Consider the following 27,466-nt stretch of genomic DNA (forward strand, 5'->3'; position numbering starts at 1 on the left):
AAAATTTAAGCCAGGCAAGAAGTTTGCTCACTTTCAAAGTCAAGGAAAAAATTTGGCCCCTGATCAAGTTCTGTACAAGTAAGAACTTTTAAAAGATTTCCCATTTGGCACCTGAAAAATAGAAAAGGAAGAGAAAACATGTGCAGAGTGAAAAAGATAGTTGTGACATGCAACCCCATAGACATGCTGTATGCAATGCTCAGTGCTTTAACCTTCATATTAAGGCTCCTTATCAGCCAGCTGCCAGGTCAAGGACAAGGTTTGCTTATGGACTTCAAACTCTTTTTTTTTTTTTAACTTACTTTCAAAATCCAGGAAAAAATGTGGGTAGTTTTCAATTTCCCTGGTAAGCACCTTAAGAAGATTACCCATCCCAGCAAACCTAATGGATTTAATACAAAATAATAAAGAGTCATCAATGCAAATTTATGTGGACTATTTAAAGGGCTTGACAAATATTTGTTACTTGCATTGCAGTACCTTTAGACCATACATAATCTTAGTCCTGAAGAATCAGTTGCTATAAAAAATAAAATAAAATGACAGGTCTCTTCTGTTATTAACAGATATGATCAGTGACAGTGAACAAATAATCTGTTTACAGAACAAGTTGATAAGTTTTCTACGCTTATTTTTTTTACATAAAATATACCGACGTTCAAAGTATATATCACATTGGTTTACAATAAAATAAGATATACAGTTCAATAAAACTAAGCACAATAAACATTAAATACAATGAAAAATTCAACATATAAAATACAATTCAATATTATAAAATACAGTAAAGCTATCTAAAATTCTTAAAAGTTCTGTAAAATGGTTAGAAGAATTATGGGCATAATGACTAAGAGATAGGGTATATCGTCTGATGTTGTGAAGGCTTGGTGAAAGAGCCAGGTTTTAATACCCTTTTTGAATGTTGTTGTTTGGCTCCATTCTAAGCTCTTGAAGGAGTGAATTCCACAACTGTGGACCTGCAGTTGTGGAATTCACTCCTTCAAGAGTCAAAGAGCCATATCAACTGTGGACCTGCAGTTGATATGGCTCTTTGTCTCACAGTGTTTAGGTATGCTGATTTAGGGGAAGGTAGAGTCCCATTGCTTGCAGATCTTGTGGTTCTCTGTGGAGTGTGAAAATGAAGTGCTGCAGTGTGCCATTCCATCTTGTCATGGTATAGAGTTTTATGAATTAATGATAGTGTTTTAAACTGGGAGCGGTATATGATTGGGAGCCAATGTAAATCCTTTAAGATTGGGGTTATGTGTTCTGTTAATTTGGTATTTGTTAAGATTCTAGCAGCCGAGTTTTGCAGGAGTTGAAGGGAGTCTGATGGTGGAAGCAGGAAGGCCTAAGAGTAAAGCATTGCAATAGTCTATTTTTGAAAAAAGGAGTGCTTGCAGAACAGTTCTAAAATCATGGTTGTGCGGAAGTGGTTTTATTTTTTTTAAAACATGTAACTTAAAATATGTCTTTAATAAGATTATTTATCCAATTTTTTCAGTTTAGTTCGATGTTAAATGTAACATCCAGGTCTTTGATTTCATGAGCAAGAGAATATTTTGTTTGCCGGTGTTATGTGAAATATATTTGGGTTATTTACTTTAGAACGGAGTATAAGAAACTCTGTTTTTGCTGGATTTAAAGATAAACTCATTTGGGTTAGAAGTCGTTTGATGGCGGAAAGATAAACTTCCCAGAGTTTCAATGCAGATTCGATGGAGTCAGTAATTGGAATTAGGATCTGCACGTCATCGGCATAAATAAAATGGGTTAGTCCAAGGCCTGCTAAAAACTTGTAAAAAGGAAGCATATATAGGTTAAAAAGAGTTGATGACAAAGAGGATCCCTGCAGAACTCCATGAATAATATTTATTTGTTCTGACTCCTGGGTATTTATTTTAACTGTATATGACCTGTTGTTTAAATATGATTCAAACCATTGGTAAGTGGTGCCTATTAAACCTATTTCCTTTAATCTGTCCAATAAAATCTTGTGATTAATCGTAATCGAAGGCTGCATAAATGTTGTAACATTCCAAGAAGATATGATTGTCAGTTATCTAGGCCTCTCAGGCCTAGAAAATTTTTTAGTACAGAGACCCTCCTAGTTTCCCTCATGTACTAAAAAATTTTCGAAAACCAAATTGGGAAGGGTAGAGGATGTTGTGGATCTCAAGATGTTCTGAAAGTTGTTGGTTGACTACTTTTTCGATGATTTTGGATAAAAGTAGTAGGTTGGATATGGGTCTAAAGTTGATAGATCTGCTGAGGATGAATTAGATTTCTTTATTGGTTTGATAGCTGCACATTTCAGTTTATCAGGGAGATTGCCTTGATTGAGAGAGATTAATTATGTCAGCTAATGGTTTGGAGATAATGTTAGGGACTAACTTTAGAGGTTTGATGGGTACTGCATCTGCGGGGTGGACAGCTGGATTCATTTTTTTTTTTTAATGAAGTTTACTACTTTAATGGATGAAGTGTTTTCGAAGCTGGACCAAGTTGTTCCTATGTTTGTTGGCAAAGTTATTTTATTAGTCTTATCTGTGGGAATATTATTTATCAAGTTAAGGAATTTGTCTCTAAAGAATTTTGCAAGCTCACTGCATTGAGTATCTGCATTAAGGGAAGAATAAGTTACGTGATGGATTAGTTAAATCAGAGACATAAGATTAAAGAACTCTAGGGTTGAATTGGAAGTCATGAATTTTTTTGAGTAGTAATTTCATTTGGTTTTATTGATGTTTATTCTGTATTTATGAAGCAAAATTCTATAGTTGCTTAGTGAAGACGTTGTAGGATTTTTGCGCCACTTTTTTTCAAGATTTCTGAGGGAACGTTTCATTAATTGGAGGTCTGAGGTATACCAAGGGATTCTATTTTTTTTTTTTTTTATAGATTTTTATTTCTTTTTTAATTAAAGGGCAACAAGCGTTGGCTATGTCATTGGTGACTGTCATCCAGGAGTTAACAGCGGTATCAATATCAGATCTAATTTTTTGAGAGCTTCTGGTAGGAGTTCTATTAAATCGTCTTGGCTGCAAGTTTTTCTATATTCGATACATGTTTTTTGGGTTGGTGGGTTCTGTTTCACATTATGAATAGTAAGATGAGCTGAAATCAGGCAATGGTCAGACCAATGGATAGGCAAACTTCTAGGTGGATCTATGAGTTAATGAATAAGAGGTCCAGAGTATGGCCTGCTTTATGTGTTGGCTGGTTCATGATTTGTTGGAAACCTATGGCTGTCATGGCAGATAAGAAAGATTCACAGCTAGAAGATAAGGGTACGGTATCCACATGTGAACTGAAATCGCCAAGTATCATAGTGGGGAGATCGATTTCTATACTATCAACAAGAAATTCAATTAGTGGGGAGGGATTATGCTCTATCAATCTGGGTGGGGTATATAATAAAACAGATTTGCAAATGCTTTGATTTCAATAACCCAATTTCAAAATTCGGTGTAGTGACAGTTTGTAAGGTTAGTTTAAAGATTTTCTTAATCATAAGTAGTAAACCTCCACCTCTTTTGTTAATTCTAGGGATGGAATAAATGTCATAAATACTTTTTGGTAATTGATTTATGGTGACAGTATCCGATTTTTTGAACAAAGTCTCAGTCACTCCGCATAAATCAGGTTTATTATCCAATAAAAGATCAGTGAAGACAGGCATTGTTTTTGCCAGAGATTGTGCGTTAAGTAGAAAGAGAGATATCATTTACATGCCTAGTAACAGTAAGTTTATTATAGAAATTGGAGTAAGGCATCTTGAGGATGGCTTCCAATGAAGGTTTTTAAATTTCAGTCTGTTTGAAATGATGATGGGGGTAATCTGTTTAATTTCCATAATGGTTACTTACAAGTTGTCGAATGGAAACTTTGATATTTAAGATGACCGCTGGTATGGTAGATGGTAGTGTGTCCGATAAGTTATTAGGCAGGGGCAGCACAAAGGGGCACACTAAGGGGCAGGCCCCTTGGTCGCGCTCCTTCGGCGCACGGTGCCTTCGGCCCCAGGCTTGCGCTTTTGACCCCCTTGGTGCACTGGTAACGTCAGCTCAATTTGGGGACAGAGGAGAGCTCAGGCAAGCAGAATGAGAAGCAGGTAATCCGAGCCTCTGATGAGGCTTTGTATCAGCTGCCAGCAGATGGAGACAGGAAGTGACGCCTTCGGCCCCGGGCTCCCGCTTTTGACCCCTTCGGCGCACTGGTGACATCAGCTGGGGAGGGGGGTGAAGACGCGGCAGGTCAATTCGGGGACCGAAGAGAGCATCAGGCAAGCAGAATGAGAAGCAGGTAATCTGAGCCTCTTATGAGGCTTTGTATCAGCTGCCAGCGAGACAGGAAGTGACGCCTTCGGCCCCAGGCTCGCGCTTTTGGCCCCCTCGGCGCGCTGATGACGTCAGAAGGGGGGGGAAGGGCAGGTCAATTCGGGGACCAAGGAGAGCATCAGGCAAGCAGAATGAGAAGCCCCTCTCTTACTCAAGTTTGCTTTTACCATTTTCTGCTTCACAAAGGTTCATCTCTTTGTTCTCATTATCTGTCCTATCTCTTTTTTATTTTTTGGGTCTGGGATCTTTCAAAGTTGTGATATCTTTTTATGGAATGAACAAAAGATGATGTAGGGCATGAGTTTCAAGACTGCATTGGTTATTTCTTCAGATATCAAACATCTTTTGTATAGGTTAAATAAAGTACATTTTTTTCCAGGAACAATATAGGTGTTAAGAACACTTAGTTCATTATGCTTTTCTATCCTTACATTTTCTTTCTACCAACAGTTTCCTGAATTTCTCTAACATGTCCACTTCTTTTCTTGGCTTTACTTTCTATTTCAAATTTTTCCCATTTCTCCTTAATATTCTACTTTCTTTTTTACTTTAAATCATTAGAATTTGCACTGGTCTGTTTCACCTGCCCACAAAGCAAAATTGCTTACCTTGTAATAGGTGTTATCCCAGGACAGCAGGATGTAGTCCTCACATATGGGTGATGTCACTGATGGAGCCCTATTGTGGGAAACCTTTCTGTCAAAGTTTCTAGAAACTATTGACTGGCTCTGTGAGGCCACTGAGCATGCCCAGCATGCCATGATATTCTCTGCCACAGGAGTCTCCCCTCAGTCTCATATGTAGCAATAAGCTTTGGCAAAAATAAAATAATAAAAGGTATCAGACCCAACTCCGCGGGGTGGCAGGTGGGTTTCGTGAGGACTACATCCTGCTGTCCTGGGATAACACCTATTTCAAGGTAAGCAATTTTGCTTTATCCCAGGACAAGCAGGATGCTAGTCCTCACATATGGGTGATTAGCAAGCTAGAGGCTGAGTCATTTTGTAGTGAAGCAACACTGAAGTATTGTTGGTGAAAATGAGGCAGCCGAAGATCACAGCAGGTTGGTTGTAGAAGGAGTTGGGATTATACTGGAAACAAGTTCTTTAAGACCAATGGAACAGGGTCGACCACTAGAGCCATTAAGAGAGTGGAGAGCTCCACTCGAAGTATCTGCTGGTTCGCCGCAAACCTCCATTGGTCTGAGGTGACTGAGAGCCACCGATTGGCAAAGATTTGTAGATGGCCTCCCACTGGATGGTCATTCTTCAGGGGTACGGACCACTTGCTTAAACCCTCTTGCAGCCAGTCAAAACCCTGTGGTAGGGCTCTACTATGGGGCTGGTTGTGGTTGAGGGGTGCCTGGCTGCCTTATTTTAGGTCTAGCTGGTGCCCATTGAGGCCTTGCCCTACCAGCTGGAGGATAATACTTCCACGGAGAGTAAAAGGGGCACCTCGAGGTTTGCCGCGATGGCTTTTTGCCAGAGGACTGAGGATCTGAGGAGCTGGAAGACAGATGCTGGAAGGTTTCATGGTAGTCCTTCAGCTGTGCTACTGCTTCCTTGATCTTACCTCTAAAGAGATTTTCCCCAGTACAGGGCAGGTTCGCAAGATGCTCTTGTACTTCGGACCAGAGGTCCAAAGCCCGAAGCCAGGCCATCACCAAGCTCCAATGCCTGCCACAGCCACCCTCGCCGCTGTTTCAAAAATATCATAAGCCGACCGGACCTCGTGCTTGTCACATTCCAGGCCTTGTTGGATCACCTTCAGGAAATCCTCCTGAGATTTCTGTGTGAGGCGCTCCACTATTGGCTCATATAGAGCTGGTAACATGCAATCCAGGCTACCAACATGGACCCCTGGAAGACTCTCTTTCCCAGAGCGTCCCAGAGAGTTCACGACCTGGAGAAGCCAAAGCATGGGTCCGCGACCTCTTCGCTTTCTTTAAGGCGGTTTCCACCACCACAGACTGGCGGCGGTCAAACCCTGTGGTGGGCTTTACCAGATAGACTGCATCAGTCTTTCGGTTTACCGGTGGAATGAATATAAGATGCTCCCATAGCCAGACGAAGAGATCCTTAAAAATGTCTTGTACCAGCACCGTGACTTCCTCTTTCAGAGCGTCCACAAATTGCAGGACTTCTAGCATCTTATTATTGGAATCCTGTTCAGTCAGGAGCTGAAAAGGCACCGATTCCACCATGGCCCTCATGAACCCAACAAAAGTTAATTCTTCTGGCAGAGACTTACACTGCTCCTCAGGAGGAGATGGCTTGGAGGGCAAGCCCTCAGAGTCCTCCATCAAGGATGGAAATGCCTCACCCTCCCAAGGATCATGGGGGGCATCCTCCTCACTCTGGGTGCCCAGATACACCCGAGGTGGAACCCCTAGTGAACTTTTATGCCGAGACCCCGAGTCTCAACAGCACAAATGGCACTGGTGCGGGCACCAAGGGTCCTTCTGGTACCAGAAAGTGCAGGTCTTGTACGCACCGGGAGCACCAAGGGAATTAGTGGCTCCAGAGGCACTGATCCCAAAGGATCCAGGGAGGGATAACAGCGGTCAGGGTACCTTATGTGAGAACAGTACCATCGACCCCAAAGGTCTGTCCTCGAAGGAATCGCTCACTGGGATAGTCACCGGTGAAGGCTGTGTCAATGTCCCTTGTGAGAAAGCCCGGAGCATCAGGATAGGCTATGTTGGCAAGCGACCGAGCAGCAAGTCCAGCTGCTCCAACAAAGGCACAAGTGCCAACTGAGTGGTCTCTAGTGACAGTGGCGGTCCCAGTGGGACTATGGATCGATGCCCTGCAGGGGCCCGGCCAACCACCAGTCGCAGATGGCGCTCCAACTCCTCCTTGAATGCCGATGAGGACAGGGCAGCCTGAGGAGGCGGTGGCAAAACCAGATCCCACTGGAACCGCGAGGGGGATCGGTGCCTCCCACCAGAATTGGTGGGGATTGCCGTGGTCCCTCGGGTTCAACAGAAGGCAAAGTTTCCTCAGCCCAGGGCCACTTCAGGGGCAGCACGGTCAGTGCCGGTGCCCTCCTGATGTCGAAAGCATGCGATGATGACTATCGATGCAATGCTTTCTTGATTTCCCCCAATGCTTGGCCTGGTCCTTCCTGGAGCCAAGGGAGATGGCGAGGAACCAGACCTGGAACAAAAAGAAACAGACATCAGATGGTCCCCCCGCGCCCAGCTCTACCTGGTTATCCAGCAGCAGGGGAGACACCAAAGGGGTCGGAGTCACTAAGACCTCCCGATCCTTTGGTGTCGATGCCCCTGATGCAGAAGCAAAGGGTTCCGACTTTTTGGCGCCAAACTTTTCCATTTTGTCAAGACGCACGCGACAGTCCTTAGGCACAAAAATTGCAGCCTCAGACATCATGTGATGCCCCCAGGCACAAAAAGCAGACCTCATGGGGGTCTGTAATGGACATGGCCTGAGGACACTGGAGGCAATGGTGGAAACCGGATGATACCATGGAAAAAAGAGTGCAGTGCGCGGTCGATGTCCAGTGGCCACCGGGAAGTGGCACAGTCTGTAATCGACCGCGAACAACAGAAAGACTTACTGCAGCACCCAACTAGCCCAAAAGCGCAGAGTGGCCAGACAGGACTTGGAATGGAGCAAATTAGTTTTCCACAAAAAAGAGTGCGAGCTCCACAGTTGCGAGGCACTAGCTTCGCGGAAAAAGAGAGACTGAAGAGGGACCCCACGTGGATGCATGGATAATGGCATGCTGAGCATGCTATGTGTCAAAGTTTCTAGAAATTTTGAAAAATGTTTTCCATGCTGGGCTCCATCTGATGATGTCACCCATGTGTAAGGACTACCATCCTGCTTGTCCTTGGAGAACAGTTCTTCAATCACTTTTACAAAAATTAACCTTATGAACATTCATTGAAAACCAGCTCTCTCTGCACCCTTCAAGGACCAGCAATAAGAATGCCTGAATGAAAGAACATGGGAAGTGATCATAATGGAATGACACCTATACACAAATGAGGACAAGAGAGTACACACAGAAAAATTGGCAGAACATGAAGTCAAGGATATAGAACTATTATTGTTTATTATGTATAGCACTATGTACATCTGCTTTGCACAATACAAATAATTAATAATAATGTATCATGAAATAAAACATTAACCCATGTAATGAAACCAGAAACTGTCCACTTAAAGCAAATGGTAAAGAGATTTGAAAACTGTATTAATGAAACATTCTTGAAAAAAAGACCTCTCAAATTATCACTGAACCATTTTAAATAGCCTTACAAGGAATTACAAATGGCAAGCATGGATAGCACTCTTCAATAGAAAATGACTAAAAAAAAAAAAGCTGTATTTTACAGCTGGAGCAAAAAAAGAATAGAGGGAATCATTGTAACATTCAGTAATGTAAACATAACTAAACGAACAAAAGTAGACATTATGCAGCTGTTTTGACAACCCTACAATGTCAGTCAGTGATTTCCTGGGCAGGAAACATTTAAAACTCATAGACTGGTTTATGGACATTTGCTCATTCACCATAGCTTCATATGAATAAATGACACAGAACAGAATTTCTAACAGTGATACCAGAGTGCCCTCTGCTGCTCCTCAAATATTATATTCATTTTCATTATTTCAGAGTTCCAATAGATATATGCATCCTAAAGAAAACTAGATTCTTTTCAGGTTGTAATACCTCTTAAATGGACCAATGAAAGAATATAAAAATTTGAAGTATACCTTAAGGGACATACCTGATCTTAAATGTTTATATATATCAATATCTTTGCAGAATTCTTATGTTGGCCTGGTAGAACAGAGTTGCCTACCTGTAACAGATGTTCTTAAAAGACAGCAGGATGTTAGTCCTCGCAAATGGATGACATCAGATGGATCCTGGCTCATAACGTTTACTTCAAAATTTCTAGAACTTTGAGCATGCTCTACTGCAGGGGTGAGCAAACTTTGCTAGGCATGGCCACACTTCTGGCTCTTACTAGCACCAGGATCTGCTGTTATGATGGTAAGGAGCAGGGAGTCCCAAGTTGGAGCTCCAGTCATGGAGGTCTCGGTCTCCCTCAGAGTTCTAGTCAGGAAGCGTGGGGAGTGGTGGTGGGCAAGGTTCTCAGATCTCCAGTCTGGGGCTGGGGGTGTCCCCTTGCACTCAAGCATAAAACTCACATGGCTGATATATGCTGTAAACTTTCAGTGAGTTTTAAGCACCAGCCTCAAGCTCTTTCAAAATTGAGAGAACCAGAGCAGAGAGATCTCCAGTTGAGTTCCACTTATAGCCCCCTTTAACATCAGGCCTTTTTTTCACTGGCACAGAGCACTTCAAAGGGCCAGCTCTTTCACTGTTTAACCAGGATAGAGATTCCTGCTCTGTTCCAGCTCCTGTAGCTCCAGGCATCACACAGGGATGCTGCTTCTTGCCTGCCCATATCAACAGACAGCTCCTGCACCCCCAAACAGACTACAAGAGGTAGTGGCAGCTTTCTCTCCCTCTAGCTGCTCTTAACTCAGACCACAGCTTCCTCACCGCCCTGCATTCTTGAACAAACCCTGCTCCTCTTCAGGCCGCCATCTTCCCGTCATGGCCACTCTCATCCATATTACTTCTGACCTGCAGAGACAGAACCCTTCACAATGCAGATAACTTCAACTCAGCATCACCACAATCTCACCTCCTGTCCACCACGTCTAGTCAGAGCAGTAGTGGGCCGGAGCTAATGGAGTTCATAATAAGGGTAACTGAGCTGAAATAAAGGTGGTAACAGGATAGTTTTAGCCCACAGACTGCAGTTTGACTATCCCTACTCTACTGCGCACATGCAGAATGCCATACTGCTACATGTCCACAATCTAGTTTAATTATAGAGAAGCCAACTCCAAGAGGAGGGGGATGGGATTCTTGAAGAACACCTGTTACAGGTAAGCAACTCAGCCATCCTGCTTCCCTCTGAGAAAGCAATCTTCACACACGGGGCATCCCTACCTGAAAACTGTCCCAAACAAACAAAAAAAAAAAAAGTGGTGAAACCTGAAACTGCCATTTTCTATCTTCTGATTATTTTATAGGTGCAGCCAGTAATAAAAACAGACTCCCGGGGTGGGTGGGGGGAGATTGTGTTCTACACCTGAAAGACTTCTCAGGACAAACTGGCCAAACCTAGTGTTGCATCAGGAGTCCCTGTCCAAACTGTAATGTGATGTAAACGTATGGCAAGAACTCCATGTTACAGCCTTACAGATCTCCACTATGAAGACCAATCTTAGGTGGGCCACCAACGCTGCCATAGCTCTGATCTATACACCTTGACATGACCCACCAGATTCAGGCCTACCTGAGCATATCAGAAAGAGATGCAATCTGCTATCCAATTCAACAGAGTGTGTTTGGCAACAGCAATTACAGATTTGTTGGTGTCAAAAGAAACAAAAAGCTGAGTCAACCCTAAGGGCTTCAATCTGCTCCAGACAAAGCGCCAAGGCTCCTTTGCAATCTAAACTGTGTAGTACTTGTTCACTTTTTAGTCCTGGGGGAATTCTGCGCTACTACGGAGCACAGAATTCACCCCTGCGTAGAATTGCCAATTCTGCGCAGAAAATGGCAGAAGAGACCCTGGCATGCCGCAAACAGAGTGTGCGAAGATGAAGGCCCCCTTGGCCCATGAACGGTGTGTGCTCCACTCGCGGCAAAGATGAAGGACCCGGTGAGAGTGAATGTGTGCATGTGTGTGAGAGGAGGGAGAGAGTAGGGAGGGGTTGTGAGAGAGAGGGGGAGGGGGAGAGAGCAGGGGGATGAGCAGGAGGGTGTGAGAGAGAGCATGGGAGGTGAGGGGGGGTGCTTGAGTGTGAGTGCCAGAGAGAGGGAGCCTATATGAGGAGATTGTGAAAGTGTGTGTGAGAGAAATTGGGAGCTTGTGTGTATGAAAAAGGGATCGTGTGTATGAAAAAGGGATCATGTGTATGTGAGGGTGCTAGCCTGTGTGAAGGGATTGTGTATGTGTGAGACAGAGCCTGTGTGAAGGGGTACACGAGAGAGAGACATAGGGAGCCTGTGTGAGGATGTATGTGTGAGAGAGTGAGGGACCCTGTATGATGGTGTGTGTGTGTGAAAGAGGGAGGGACAGCGGGAGCCTGTCTGAGGAGCAGTACAGAGAACCGGGTCAAACTCTGGGACTGGCGATAGAGTGGAAGGGGTTGAGCCTAGAGGTGGAGGACAGAGATACTGGCAGGTGGAGGAGTTGGGGCCTGAGAGGGCAAAGTGGCTAGGGGAGCAGAGAGAGCGAGTGTAAGGGACACTCTTACAATGAGTTTCTAGGGAAATTCTGCTCAAAATATTTACAATTCTGCATCTAAATAATAACATTTTTTCTGTATTAATTTAAAATGTAATTAAAGACTGACATGTAAATTGTGTTATTTTGACCAATATAAAATTTGCAGAATTTTAAGTTTTTGTGCGCAGAATTCACACAGGAGTAACATTTGTAGACATGTGGCCTGGGAAAGAATGTTGGAAGGACAAGTTGACCAATTAAGGTGGAAGCCTGATATTACTTTAGGCAGGAACTTAAGCTGTGTTTGCAGAATAACCTGATTGTGAAAAAACTCAGTATAAATTGGATAAGTCATTATGGCCTAGACATCACTGACTGCAGGCCGAAGTAACTGCCACCAAAAATATGACATTCCAGGTCAGTTACTTTAGCTCACAGGAGTCCAGAGACTCAGTACCACACGGAGGTAAAACACAGTAGGAGACTTGAAGGGAGACTTCAATTGCAACAAGCCCTGCATATATCAGACAACTAAAGGCTGTTCCAAGATGGGCACCAATTGCATTACTCTTTCTAAGCTGGTCTTAAGACTACCTTCTGCATCTTTTAGAATCTAATCAGGCAGTTTTTGTGTGGAACAAGAGAATGGATCCAGGGCCTTTTCCTCACGCCTCAAGGCAAACCTCCATTTCAACCCATAGGACTTCCTTGTGAGGGCTTCCTGGAAGATAGAATAAAAGACATCCTCACAAAAATTCAGGAGTTAGGCAACTATCCTCTCAACATCCAGGCTGTGAAGGCCTGGGACCCAATATTGGGATGGCACAACAGTCCTCAATCTTGAGTCATGAATGTTTGGAAATTCCTCATCCTGACTGGATTCTTAATATGGATTCTTAATAGACATCTCTCACAGGACAGAGAAAGAAATCTTTCTCAGCCAAAATGGTACTATGAGGATCATAGCTCCCAGTTCTTCTCTGGGTTTCAATAAAGTCTTTGCGATGAGAAGATTTAAAGGGTATGCCTATAGCAGGCCCTGACCACAATTCAGGGGAAAGGCATCTGAGGCTAATTTGCTTTGAGGCCCTCTTTTGCAGCAGAAAAGCAGAACATTTCTCTTCTGAGGAGACACAAACAGGACCACCATAGGGAGTGCCCCCACTCACAAAAAACCCAGTTTGTTAGCTCCCCAGCCAAGGAAGCATTTTTGTGGTTTCAGGACCCCAGTCTGTCTGAAAAGAGATTCTGCTCGCCTGCCAAATACATGGCCCTGAGCATCATTCCTTGTGAAACGTCCTAGTCCCACATCTGGACAGCTTCTTCACACAGGAGGTACAATCCTGCTCCTCCCTGCTTCTTTATGTAAAACATCACCACTTGCTTGCCCATTTGAACCAGAATCACTTTGTTGGCCAACTGATTTCTAAAAGTCTTTAGAGTGTACCGAATCTTCTTTAGCTTTAGGAAGTTTATCTGATGAAGTTTTTCCTGATCTGACCAGAGGCCTTGTGTGCACGGCCCCTCTACATAGGCTTCCCACCCCAGGTTGGATGCATCCATACTCAGAACAATTTGAACTGGAAGAATTTGGAAGGGTATCCCCCTGGGCAGAATGAAATGGATCAGCCACTAGAACAGGGAGTCCTTTAGCCAGATGCAGATGCTTTCTAGAACAGAGCTTTTCAACCACTGTGCGGCACACTGCAGCAAGATCCGTGCTGTGCCGCGGTAATGTATCTTCCCTCTTCTTTCTCCACTATAGTGTTGCACTGCAGAAGAGGCATTGTTAGCCCCAGCTAATGGGGCCTGTGTCCCGAGTCTCAGCAGGCTTGCTATTTTTTATTTTTCAATCCCAGCTGGGCCCAAGCCGAAAAAAGAAGGCTGCTGGGGCTGCACGGATGAAGAAAGAAGAGACCCAGTCATGTCCAGGCCACATAGCCAATGAGAGAACAATACTGTGTCGGGCCCAGCCTAGAAGGTTGACGCACGTAGTGGAAGAGAGGTGGCTGCGGCAGGGCTAAAGAAAAGAGACTGTTGCCGCCGGCAAAATGCACATTCATGGGGGAGAGAATGTGTGAGAGCTTGTGTGAAGTGAGTGTGAGCAATAGTGTCTGCAAGTTTGCGTGTGAGTGCGCATGTGTGAAAAAGCAAAAGTTGCTTACCTGTAACAGGTGTTCTCACAGGACAGCAGGATGTTAGTCCTCACAAATGGGTGACATCACAGGATGGAGCCCAATCACGGAAACCTTTTGTCAAAGTTTCTAGAACTTTGACTGGCACCTACTGGGAATGCCCAGCATGGCACTAAACCTGCAGCCAGCAGGGGTCCCCCTTCAGTCTTGTTTAAAAGCTACAGGAAGTGCCAAAAAATAAAATAAGAAAACGTAACGAACCCAACACCACGGGGCAGCGGGCGGGTTTCATGAGGACTAACATCCTGCTGTCCTGTGAGAACACCTGTTACAGGTAAGCAACATTTGCTTTCTCACAAGACAAGCAGGATGGTAGTCCTCACATATGGGTGAGTACCCAGCTGAGGATATCCGAGTATGCACCAAATGTACCCAGGTGTGCAAAGGCACTAGGACTGGGGAGGAATTTGGCGGAGGGCATCCTGGAACCCTAACGGGCAGGTGGAAGGGTGTTGGTACGTCAAGTTGTAAATAGGTTGCGCAAGACAGACTGGCCGAAGATGGAATCTTGTCTTCCGGCTTTGTCTAAGCAATAATGGGCTGTAAAGGTATGGAGAGAACTCCAGGTGGCAGCCCTGCAAATGTCAGGAAGCGGCACCGAGCGTAGGTGTGCTACTGAAGTCACCATGGCCCTCACAGAGTGTGCTTTAACGCAGTCTTGAAGTGGAATGCCCGCTTGCTGATAGCAAAAGGATATGCAGTCCGCTAACCAGGAGGAGAGAGTCTGCTTACCCACAGGCTGCCCCAATTTGATGGAGTGGAAAAAGAGACAAACAATTGAGTGTTCTTCCTGTGGGCAGCTGTACGGTCTAGGTAGAACGCTAGAGCCCGTTTACAGTCAAGGGTATGCAGAGCCTGTTCTCCTGGATTGGAATGGGGCCTGGGAAAAAAGGTAGGTAGTATAATGGATTGATTGAGATGAAACTCCGATACTACCTTAGGTAAGATCTTAGGGTCAGTGCGGAGTACTGCCCGATCCTGCAGAAGTTTAGTGTAAGGGGGATAGGTGACTGGAGCCTGTAAATCACTAACTCTGCGAGCTGAAGTGATTGCCAAAAGGAAAATCACTTTCCATGTGAGATAGCGAAGATCACAGGATTGGAAAGGCTCGAATGGTGGTTTCATGAGCCGACCGCAAAACCAGGTTGAGGTCCCAAGAATGGGCCGGAGGACGCAGCGGAGGCTTGAGGTGAAGCAAGCCCTTCAGAAAACGTGTTACAAGGGGCTGTACTGAAATAGAATGTCCCCGACACCTTTATGGAAGGCGGCCACCGCACTGACATGCATTCTGATGGAGGAAGTTTTTAGACCCGATTCTGACAAGTGTCATAGATAGTCTAGAAACTTCATGATGGAACAGGTAAAGGGATCAAGGGATTGAGAACACCACCATGACTTAAACCTGTTCCATTTGTAGAGGTAAGAGCTTCTCGTGGAAGGCTTCCGTGAAGCAATCAGGACACGGGAAACTGGCTCCGAAAGGTTAAGTGGCTGAAGAATTTAACCTTTCATCATCCAGGCCATCAAGGACAAAGCTTGAAGATTGGGGTGGCGTAGGTACCCGTTATTCTGAGTGATCAGAAGCGGGTCCTTTCCCAAGGGAATGTGCCTGCGAATTGAGAGATCCTGAAGTATTGGAAACCACACTTGGCGAGGCCAGTGAGGTGCTATCAGGATCATGCATCCCTTGTCCTGACGTAACTTCACGAGAGTCTATGATAGAAGTGGAAGGGGAGGGAATGCATATAAGAGACCGGTTGCCCATGAGAGGGAGAACGCATCTCTTGGCTGAGAGTGTTGGCTGCGAGTGGGAGCGCAAAAGTTCTCTACTTTGCAGTTTTGAGGTGACGCAAAGAGGTCTATGTGAGGATAACCCCAACGCTGGAATATTGAGTCCGCTACTGTGGGGTTTAGGGACCACTCATGTGGATGGAAAACGCAACTTAGGTTGTCCGCCAACACATTGTCCACTTCCGGCAAGTAGGTGACCTTGAGGTACATCGAAAGGGAGAGGCCCTCCGCCCATATCTGTGCAGCTTCCAGACACAGCAGGTAGGAGCCCGTCCCTCCCTGTTTGTTGATGTACAACATGGCCACCTGGTTGTCCGTCTGAATCAGGATGACCTGATTGGAAAGGTGATCCTGAAACACCCTGAGAGCATATCTGATTGCTCGCAGTTCCAGGAAATTGATTTGGTGTTTGGATTCCTCTCGAGACCAAGTTCCTTGTGTCTGCAAATCGGCAACATGGGCTCCCAGGCCGAGGTTGGAAGCATCGGTGGTGAGAATTATTTGAGGGTCTGGACCCTGGAAGGGCAGGCTTTGGAGGAGATTGATCTGATTTTGCCACCAGGCTAGAGACTGACGAAGTGAGTCGGTGATGTGGGCAGTGGTTAATAGTGGTTGGACGGACTGAGTCCATTGTGACCTTAGAGTCCACTGCATGACTCTCATGGCCAAGCGGGCCATTGGGGTAACCTGTACTGTCCCACTAGGATAAGGAAGTGGCATGCAGTCGTGCAGTGCTGAGACTATAGCTGGTGTGTGAGAGAGATGAGAATGAGTGCTCGCTGTCGAGGCAGAAATGCCTTTGCCTGCAAGGTGTCCAAGTCTGCCCCTATGAATGATAAAGTTTGAGATGGGACTAAGCAGGATTTCTCATAGTTGATGCGAAATCAGAGTGTGTAAAGTAAGACCTAGGGACGACAGAGCAGTTTGTTGAGTGGGAGCCCTGATCAACCAATCGTCTAAATAGGGGTAAACATTAACACCTTGAGTCCTAAGGAAGGCTGCTACTACTACGAGGCACTTGGTGAAGACTTGTGGTGCAGATGCCAGGTCGAATGGAAGCACTCGGTACTGATAGTGCTTGGGACCTACCAGAAATCTCAGGAACCTGCGAAGAGATGGGAGTTATCGCAATGTGTGTGTACGTGTCTTGGAGATTGAGAGAGCAGAGCCAGTCTCCTTTTTGCAGAAAAGGAAGGAGGGAACCCAAGGTTACCATCTTGAACTTTTCTCGGTGGAGGTACTTGTTGAGGGCACAAAGGTCCAGAACTGGACGAATGCCACCTGATTTTTTGGGGATTAGAAAGTACCGGGAATAGAATCCTAGGCCTTGCTGGGAGTAGGGCACTGGCTCTTCTGCTCTGGACTGGAGGAGGAGGGAGACCTCCTGACCTCCTGCGGTCAGGTGACTTGCATAAAACATTTTTTTGGAGCATTTTATTTGTCTTTATTTCAGGTGGTAAGTCCATATATGTGATGTGCAGCCACTTTTCTAATTTGAATTGTGGAGAAAGTGAGTTTTTTTGCTTGTTGAGGTTGTGGCTGATAATGTGGGGGAAGATGCTGTTTTGAATATTTGTTTGTAAGATAACTGGCCTTTTGTTTAATTTTTTGAAGGACACAGTAACCGCCGGTTTCTTGAAGGTGTGATGCTTCAATGATTGGAAAACTGGAGAGTTTTGCTAATCTTTGGTTGGACCAGGAGTAAAACGTCCCCTGAAGAAGCTGCGGCGAAACAGGGATCTTTGTTGGGACGTGGTGGATTGCCCCCATATGGAATGAATATGTGGCGGAGCATGCCCTAATGAAGATAGCTTCAACCATAATAAAGTTTTGGTGGTTTTAGAGGTGTGAGGGATGTGTTGGAGTGCTCCCATATTAAAGTAATTTGTGGTGCAGCACACTGAGATAAAAGAAAGCTTTAACTTTAATAGGTTGGGTGGTTTTAGATGTGTGGTGTTTTAGTGGGTGGGGAGTGTGTGTGAAATGTATGTAGAGAATAGCCACTGCCATTAGCAATGGTTACATGGAATAGACTTAGTTTTTGGGTACTTGCCAGGTTCTTATGGCCTGGATTGGCCACTGTTGGAAACAGGATGCTGGGCTTGATGGACCCTTGGTCTGACCCAGTATGGCATTTTCTTATGTTCTTATGTATGAGGGTTTGGAGGGGTTTTTTAAGTTAGTGCTATGGCGGGGTGGTAATGCTGCTAGCTTATTGGTGCTACGGTGGGGTGATAATGTCTATGAGGTTGCACATATGTTTATGTATTAATGATGTAATTATGGAAACATCTGTGAAATCAATGTGTATGTAATTTTATTAATCACACAAATACCCACACACACAAACTGTGTATTCCAATACACCACAATGTAAACAATACCAACGAAATAATGTACTGGTCTCTTTTTTATACAGCACTCTGTCGCCAAAATACTTATGTAAGACCCTCTATTCACGAGTAGGCATATATTGTACCATCTCGTTTGTCATAGGGGTCTGAATTACTTTTAATAAATCCTGCGTTCCTTTTGTTTGCTTAAGTTTTTCAAGTTATCTTAAAATGTCTACACGAAAATTATAGGGAACTCCCAACTAATATCGCACAACCAATGATGAATACTTATCCACAGTGAAAAGGTCCCAAAAGTCCCGACATGGCCATGTTTCGGACCGGAGTCCTGCTTCAGGGGAAATCACGGAAACCAATTCAACGATCCTTCTCGGCTCAATACCATCAATGCGGCGATTCCATCTGTGCAATTTCTTTTCAAATGCGGGCTGAAATTTCACCCGCCTCAATTTAACAATGGCGAACGTCCGGACATCTTTTATCCACCTCTTCCGGAAACACCAACTTGTTACCTCCCCTTCCGGGAGAGCTCGGAGGAAGGTCTCTATCACGTCCTCCCACGGCTCACGCTGCTATATAGATATATTTCGCCAAAACTGAAAACTAAAAAGTCACCTCACTAGTTTATACACTAGTGTTTTGGTCATTTTGTCCATGTATAAACTAGTGAGGTGACTTTTTAGTTTTCAGTTTTGGCGAAATATATCTATATAGCAGCGTGAGTCGTGGGAGGACGTGATAGAGACCTTCCTCCGAGCTCTCCCGGAAGGGGAGGTAACAAGTTGGTGTTTCCGGAAGAGGTGGATAAAAGATGTCCGGACGTTCGCCATTGTTAAATTGAGGCGGGTGAAATTTCAGCCCGCATTTGAAAAGAAATTGCACAGATGGAATTGCCGCATTGATGGTATTGAGCCGAGAAGGATCGTTGAATTGGTTTCCGTGATTTCCCCTGAAGCAGGACTCCGGTCTGAAACATGGCCATGTCGGGACTTTTGGGACCTTTTCACTGTGGATAAGTATTCATCATTGGTTGTGCGATATTAGTTGGGAGTTCCCTATAATTTTCGTGTAGACATTTTAAGATAACTTGAAAAACTTAAGCAAACAAAAGGAACGCAGGATTTATTAAAAGTAATTCAGACCCCTATGACAAACGAGATGGTACAATATATGCCTACTCGTGAATAGAGGGTCTTACATAAGTATTTTGGCGACAGAGTGCTGTATAAAAAAGAGACCAGTACATTATTTCGTTGGTATTGTAATTTTATTAATACATGTTTGAAATATATTGATAAATATGTTCTGGAAAATGTTTATTGACTAACTGATGTATTAAAAATTTATAGACGAATATTATTGGATCCCCTATGTATGTGTGTATTGTGTAAAGAGTAGGGGGTCTATACTCTCTCTTTTTTTTGTGAATACCATGTTTGGAGGAATACTCAGAGGGCATCAGAGAGAGCTGTCTCAGGGTCTCATGATGCTCCTTGAGTTCTGCCACCGTCCGCTGAATCTGTTCGCCAAACAGATTGTCTCCTATGCAGGGCAGATCAGATAATCTGTCTTGTACCTCAGGGCGCAAGTCCGAAGACTTAAGCCAGGCCCATCTTCTTACCGAAATAGGAGTTATAGATACACTGGAAGCTGTATCGAAGATACCATAAGAGGAACTTTTTTCATGCTTCCCTGCCTCAAAACCCTTGTGTACCAGGGTTTGAAGCTGTTCCTGGAAATGCTGAGGCAGGGATTCCGCAAAGTCCTGTATCTGCTTGAATAAGACCCTGTTGTACTGGGTCATATTCAGCTGGTAAGAGGTGATCCAAGAGATGAGCATTGATCCCAGGAATTTCTGTTCCTTACCTGAGGGAAAGGAAGAGTGGGGTTTTGATCTTTTTGTCCTCTTTTGGGCAGATTCTACAACCACAGACTGGTGATCCAGCTGAGGTTTCTGGAATCCTGGGGCTGACTGGACCAAATAAGTGGTATCAGCTTTTCTGTTGACTGGAGCAACATAACCAGGGTGTTCCCAGTTCTTTTTGAGGAGATCCAAAAGAACCTGGTGAATAGGGATGGAGATTATTTCCTTAGGAGCATCCAGGAATTGTAACAGCTCCATCATTTGATGCCTGTCATCTTGTTCAGTCTGCAATTGGAAGGGAACCAATTCAAACATTTCCTTCACAAAATTTATGAAGGATAGGTCCTCTGGAGGAGAGCGCTTCCTGCTTTTAGTAGGAGAAGGTAGCGATGGCACGTCATCGGTGTCTGGAGATGAATCATTAGCCCAGGTATCATAGGGATCAGCACCTGTCCCTCTAGGAACCTGAGAAGGACGGGACAATGGAATTCCTGAAGGTCCTGGTCTAGGCTCTGAAGGCATCAAGGGAAGAACTAAAGGCACCGATTAAGGCATCGAGGGCACCGGTGCAGGCATAGAGGGCATCGATGGACGCATCGGCATCAATGGTTGAGGCATCAGTAAAACACCCAAAGGAGGAATGCAGAATGGTGTTTCTCCACCCGGTAACAGGGTAAGTGGGGAAGGCACCGGAGCCATCGGTGATCCAGGATCCATCGGTGGAAAAGCAGCTATAAGCGCGTCCATCTTTGAGAGCAGCTGTGCCAATGCTGCCGGAATGGGATCGATGGTCGGTTCCACGGTCGGCACCGATATCGGCGTCGGGGGAACTTGGAGTCTGTGCATCACATTATCGATGGCCTCCTGGACCATCCAGTCCAGTTCTTCACGGAGACCTGGAGCAAGCAGACCCGGCTCCGGAAGGGAAGAAGGAGGCAGAGGCATAGCCGGAGGGACCACCGTTAAAGGCGGAGTCGCGACTCCCGATACCCGTCCGGGTGAGGTTTGCCTCAGTGACCCGGTCGCAGAAAGGGTCGATGCCTTTTCTGGATGGGTTTTTTCAATGGCGGCTCGGATGATGGCGAGGTCGATGATTTTCCTTCTTCGATGGTCCAAGATTTCCGGTGTCGATGCCGATGTTTCTCTCTACAATCCCCTCGGTACTGAGGAGGTAGAGTTAGTCGAAGACAGAGAAGTCGTCGACGCCGGGCGGTTACCGGCCAGTGGCCGATACTGGCGTGAAGTGGACGGTGCCGGTTCAGACTACGTCGATGTAATAGACGGTGTCGGGGTTTGAGAATGGAAGAGAAGTTCCATTTTCTCCATTCTGGCCTTGCGACCTTTTGGTGTCATTAAGGCACATTTGGTGCAGGTCAAGACATCATGCTCGTACCCAAGACACATTACACAGACTTTATGAGGGTCTGTTATGGACATGGTGCGAGTACAGTCCGGGCACCGACGGAACCCCGATGCCATGGCCTTTGAAAAAATTGAGCCACGGTACGGTCGACGGCCAGTAGGCCGCGAGGGCCAAACTCGACGGGAATCGACCGAAAATGGGTAAAAGACTTACCAGAGTACTTCATACCCCTGTGGGGTATGAAGGTTTTTAGTAATTCCATGAGGAAAATTCCTGTCAGGAATCTCTGTGGAGCTCCTTAACCCGCGTGGCTACTGCTGCACAGAAAAAAGAAGACTGAAGGGGGACCCCTGCTGGCTGCAGGTTTAGTGCCATGCTGGGCATGCCCAGTAGGTGCCAGTCAAAGTTCTAGAAACTTTGACAAAAGTGTTCCGTGATTGGGCTCCATCCTGTGATGTCACCCAAATGTGAGGACTACCATCCTGCTTGTCCTGTGAGAATATATATGTATTAACTCTACCCAACCTCGAAATTTGGGAGCAATATGGGTTATAAATTTCTAAAATAAATAATAGGTTGGGGGATGGTGGGAAGAAGAAAATCTTGACAAGAAAGGAAGCAGAGCAGAACTCAGCATTTTCTGAGATACATGAGAATACCAGAAAAGTCACAAATAATGTGTGTCACTTCCTATTCCTTTCCACTTACCTTTGTGCAACTAGGTATGACCAAATGGTACCTACATGACAATTTGGGGCAAAATCATACATACCAGAAAACATGGATTGAATTGTCTCCCATCACCAATATGCAAATCCAATAGTGAGAAATATGGCAAATGTAAATGGTTTTGTCTAGTGCAGTTTATTTTTATTTCACAATTTTTATACACCACACAAAACAGCAAGCTGACCAAGGTGGTTCCCAACATATAAAATAAAACAATGAAACACAATAAAACAAATAAAATACAAATATAATATAGCACTACATTTCACTGCTTAGCTTGCACAATCAATCATCACAATAAAACAATTAAAATACAAATATAATATAGCACTACATTTCACTGATTAGCTTGCACAAACAACCATGCCTTCACCTTCTTCCTAAAAACTGCATAAATAACCTAATTAGAAACAGAGCTATATTCCCCATCAAAGGCCCACATACCAAAAACATCTTCTTTCGAAACCCCTCCTTTATTTTACCTGTCTCACCCACGGCACCTCAAATAAAATGCCATCTGCTAAACATAAATTTCAAATTGGTATATGCCTCTGTATTTGATTCCTTAAATAAATCGCACCTTGGGATTTATTAATTTTAAACATCAGGATCATGATCTTAAACATGATCATTTCCCTGATAGGTAACCAATGTAACTCGGCCAAAAGGGGCTTCACACTAATCCTTCTTGGGCAACCAATACCAAACTTGCTGTCATATTCTGCATTACCTGTAAACGACACAAATTCCTCACAAAACCCCATTACAATAGACAAATACTGAAGTCACTAACACTTGTACAATGGTCCAAAAAGTCTTTAAACTCACCCATCCCCTAATTCTCTTCAGCTGTTTTAATTTTATAAAAATCCTCTATCATCAAACAGATATGGGAGTCACAAGACAACTTATCATCATATAATACCCCAAATCTCTAACTTCTGAAGAATTAACACAACTCCTATCCCACATTTTTAACTGGAAAACTCTCAGGCCCATTTGCTGTAAAAATCATCCATTCGGTCTTACCCTTATTCAATACCAACTTATTTGTGCTCAACCAGTCACCCAAGACCCTCCTGAACCTTACCCAAAGATTGTAAAGGATCCCTCCCCAACGAGCACACTAATTGTACATCTGCATAAATATGGCTTCTAAATCCCAAGCTACGAATCAATTGACCCAATGACTGCAAAAAAAAAATAAAATTAAAAGAACTGGAGATAGTACAGACCCTTGCAGAACCCCACAATCCAAACTATAAGGTTCCATATCTCCTTTCGCACATACCTCCAACCATCTATCCTTTAAAAAGGAGGAAATGCAACTCAAAATATATCCCTGTAATCCCAACTCCCTACACCTTTGCAGCAAAATCTCATGATCCACTAGATCACAAGTGCTAGAAAGATCTAACAGAATAACCCCACTACTTCACCCTTATTCAAAAACTGACAAATAGAATCATTCAACACCATCAATAGTGTCTCTTTACTATATCTTACACAAAAGCCTGATTGGCTCTCATCCAAAATACTGTTTTCCTTCATATATCTGAATAATTGTACTATATCTACTTTTTCTAATACTTATGCTAAAAATGAGGCATTTGCTACTGGCCAGTAATTTATACATAATTCTTTCTCTAAATTAACTTTTGCTCAGTAATGGACTGACCAACATCTTCAATAAGTAGGAAAAACTCCTACTCCTAAGGAGCTATTCGCAATCAATTGCAAGTCACCTAACAAATCTTCTGGTAGCTCTTTTATCAAATATGAGGGGCAACGGTCCAAACTACATGTAGTTGGATTACAACTCTGTAATATTTCCCAGAGTTCCAATCAACCCACCTCTTTGAATACACCTAACCCTTCCCTAACTTCTTCATCGTTCATCCTCTATTCTTCCAAACAACTCACAGCAACCAAGGATGACTACCTAAGAATATTTCTTCACAACCTTCCTATCTTATTTTTCCAAAGCCATGCAAAACTTTCATTATTTAGACTCTCTGGAATAACCGTTTTGGGCAAACAATTTTCTCCCAACATTTCCTGCATAATGGAAAAAAATTCTTTTGAACTATACTCAGCAGCTCTAATCCGGTTTTCATAATATAACTTCTTAGCAGCTCTTATCCTCCCTGAAAAAAAATTAGCATTCTGTCTCCAAGACAATTTATCTGCCCAAAAATGGGACTTCAACCATTTCCTTTCCTTTTTATGTAATCCTTCTAAATCTCTTTTAAATATCTAGAATACCATGATGCATTCCCTCTCAACCTCATATTCCTTTTCCTCATTGTAGCAACCTCATTCAAAACCTCCTTCAATGACTGATTCCACTTCCCAACCAAATCTTTTATAGTATTCTCCCCCTGTTCCATGCAAGGGTTCCCCCACTTTAGATAAAACTCATTATCTATTTTCCCTCTCTAAATTCAATCTCCCTTTTCCCTCTTTCCAATCCTTCCCCTCCTGTTATCATAAATGTGAAATAAATAACCCTATGATCAGACCATAAAGCCTCCTCATTTCTCTGAATTCTCAAACAACCTTCTCTTAATATGTTCTGTGCCAAAAACTAAATCTAGAACATGATCTCCCCGATGAGTGCTAAAACCTACTCACTGCAACAAATCCCAAGAAGATAAAACTTCTAAAAACAAACACTTTCTTACAAGAAACATCATTTATGTATATATTAAAATCTAACACTATCCACCTCCCCAATAAACACCACTAATCCCATAACCTTACCATACTAGGGTTTGGTGGGGAATACATGAATAACAAACCCACATGTCTCCTCTTTCCAATTACTAATAATAAATATTCACAACCCTCTCTCTCAAAACCATCTGTTGCATTATCTCACTCCTTTTAGTAATAACAGTCACTCCTCCCCCATTCCTTCTTTCTAGTCTGTGAAAATATCTTGTACCCTGGTGGACAAGCCTCTAAAAAGACTGCAATCAGTTGGACCTAATATTTCATACTCTGATGCACCAGAATAGTTTCAAATGTTCAAAGTATATAGTACAGTTGTGGCTCATTCATAGTATTACTCCTGGGGGAATTCTGTGCAAAAAAATTGAAAATTCTGCAACAAAAAATTGAAAATTCTGCCCACACATTTTCTAAATTCTGCAAAATTCTGTACATTTTGTCAAAATAAGACAATATTTTTTGCAAATGATACTGCATTTCAGTGCAATCCAGTATTTTCATAAGAGGAGGTAAACAGGAACAGAAGCAGAGGTCAAAGGAGGATTCACATCTCCACCTGCTCTAGGCTAGGGGCAGCAACCCACGGCACTGGACAGCTGGGCAGACATTGACTGCCGCTGCCACCTGAATCAGAAAGCTAGCTCCAAGCCTCACATGTAGCCGAAGGAATCGCATTTAACCAAGCATCTCCCACTGCTGTGGGGTCAGTCTTGCACAGCAGGAGATGATGTTTGGTTAAACGCAACCTCTGTAGTGGAAGTCAGAATCCTCTCAGCTGTCCAGTGCTGGGGTACACATGTCAAAGGCTGGAGACCTCTGGCTCAAAACAAATGGAAATATGAATCCCCCTTGGCCTCTGCCCCTGTCCCCATTCACCTGCTTTCCCCTCATACCTCGAGCTCCCACTAGAAACACTCTCTCCCCCCTCCCCCTCTCCCCTCTCTTCCCCCTCTTTTCTCTCTCCCCTCTCTCTGATTGAAGGGTCCTGGCCTTTGCACACTGCAGCTTGCTAACCTTGCCCGTGCCGCGCTGCCTCTGCTCATCATGCGGGAACTTCACCTGCAATGCCTCCACTCTCTGTGCGCGCACCTATGCCTCAATGGTTCCGCTCTCCGTGCGAGGCGAACCTCACTCGTGCCGTAATGCTTCTGGTTGTGCTTCCTCTTTCGGCAGCGCATTCGGGAGAAGCATTCGGCGGCAGTGGATTCTGCGAGGCGAGGGAGGAAATGTGCGGGAAGGGAGAATTCTGTGCAAATTCTGCAAGCCACAGTAGCTCAGAATTCCCGCAGGACTAATAGTATACACAGTCTAGATTCCCAGCATTAACTAATTAAAAATAAATGTTTCTGATATGCATAGTGAAAGGTTAATAAAACTACAATAAATAGTAGGAAAGAAAAATGAGAGTGGCAATGAAATAGATACTAAACAAATACCAGTCTCTTAATAAGAAAAAATAAAAAAAGAAGACCTCAGTGTCTTTTATAGCTCTCCTATTTACCTTTTCCAATGAGTGATGATTGTTTTAGATAGGTCTCTCACTGATCATTAGTTCTTCTAACCTGTGAAGAAATTAAACAAAAAAAAAAAACAAAACTAAAAACATAATACTTAAAGATTGTTGACTTTATTTAATATTTATAAAGGAGTTTTGTCACGGATATAAAATGAAAGTGACCACTGGACAATTAACAAACCAAAATAAAAAGCCTGGAAAACAGCAAACCTTTTTTTTTTTTTTTTTTTAGAAGTTCAGAAAATACCAAGCTACTAAATCAGAACTATAATTAAAAAAAAAAAAAAAGTACAATGGGTTAGGATTCAGAAGAATAACTCCTTCAAGGATAGCCACTTGTTCACATCTGTCATATTATATAATCTTCCTGCTTACGCCCATTTTGCATTAAGAGATCTTACAGGAATATCAGAAGACCAAGGTAATCCAGTGACATGAAAACAGTTCCAAAAGACTTCTTCCCAAACATTTGCCAAATATGGTCATAAAATCTCCCAGATATCCATACAGACTATCCATGCATTCATTTATAATGTGAACCATTAAATCCATGGAACACATTACAATACCATCTCAGAAGACAGAACTTCCATGACAGATGTTAAAATCACTGCAGCTAATTGGATTATAACAATTTGTTTCTGCAACAATCCATCAGAAAGAACAGAGACAGGATTTCTATTTACTATAACAAGAGTTTAATCTTAAAAACACCAGTTTGAAACAAACATAGGTTTTCCTACACATAACAATTACAGGACTGTGAAGCAATCTGCTGTTAAAATATGGACAATTTTACTTCTCGCACAAAAACTGATAACTAAGTAAAATAGAATTCGTCAAATACTGCTTTCATCTTGTGTAACTATCACTTCCCCAAGAGAGTCTACTCAACCTTAAATTGTCCACAGAACTGGCAATAGGTTACATTTAATTCCCAAATAACTTATTTAATGAATAGATATATTTTAAAAATAACTTGTTCCACAAAAATCTCTCAGACACTATGCAAAAAGGCAAAATATAAATATGATAGTCCACACATTTCACTATTGCTAGACACCAGCTTCAACACACATTGAGTCAGCAAAAGGAACATACATAAAAATGTGTTTCCAACTCTAAATTTTAAACTTTTTATATTTATTATTAATCATTTAGGAGTGTGTCATTAACACTTGAATATATATATACATACTAGGGATGTGAATCGTTTTGACGATTTAAAATATCGTCCGATATATTTTAAATCGTCAAAAATCGTTAGGGCCACGATACAATACCAATTCCCCC

At 43.4% G+C, this 27,466-nt stretch overlaps 1 protein-coding gene across 10 annotated transcripts in view; it reads right to left on the bottom strand.

Annotated features, from left to right (window-relative positions):
- FAM49A (family with sequence similarity 49 member A) overlaps positions 1–27,466 on the bottom strand; it is a 260,849-nt gene that overhangs the window by 192,889 nt on the left and 40,494 nt on the right. For 3 of the 10 annotated variants that reach the window (XM_029595933.1, XM_029595929.1, XM_029595931.1), the window contains exons 2-4: positions 26,159–26,219; positions 303–382; positions 32–111 (exon numbers count right to left, since the gene is read on the bottom strand). In XM_029595933.1, coding sequence (XP_029451793.1) covers positions 32–104 — 73 coding nt within the window. In that variant the 5' untranslated portion in view covers positions 105–111; positions 303–382; positions 26,159–26,219. Of the gene's footprint in view, positions 1–31; positions 112–302; positions 383–480; positions 521–26,158; positions 26,220–27,466 lie in introns of all 10 variants that reach the window. The other 7 variants (XM_029595934.1, XM_029595930.1, XM_029595932.1 and 4 more) reach the window with 3 other exon arrangements.

This window comes from Rhinatrema bivittatum, chromosome 3, assembly GCF_901001135.1.
Source record: "Rhinatrema bivittatum chromosome 3, aRhiBiv1.1, whole genome shotgun sequence".
Taxonomy (NCBI): domain Eukaryota; kingdom Metazoa; phylum Chordata; class Amphibia; order Gymnophiona; family Rhinatrematidae; genus Rhinatrema; species Rhinatrema bivittatum.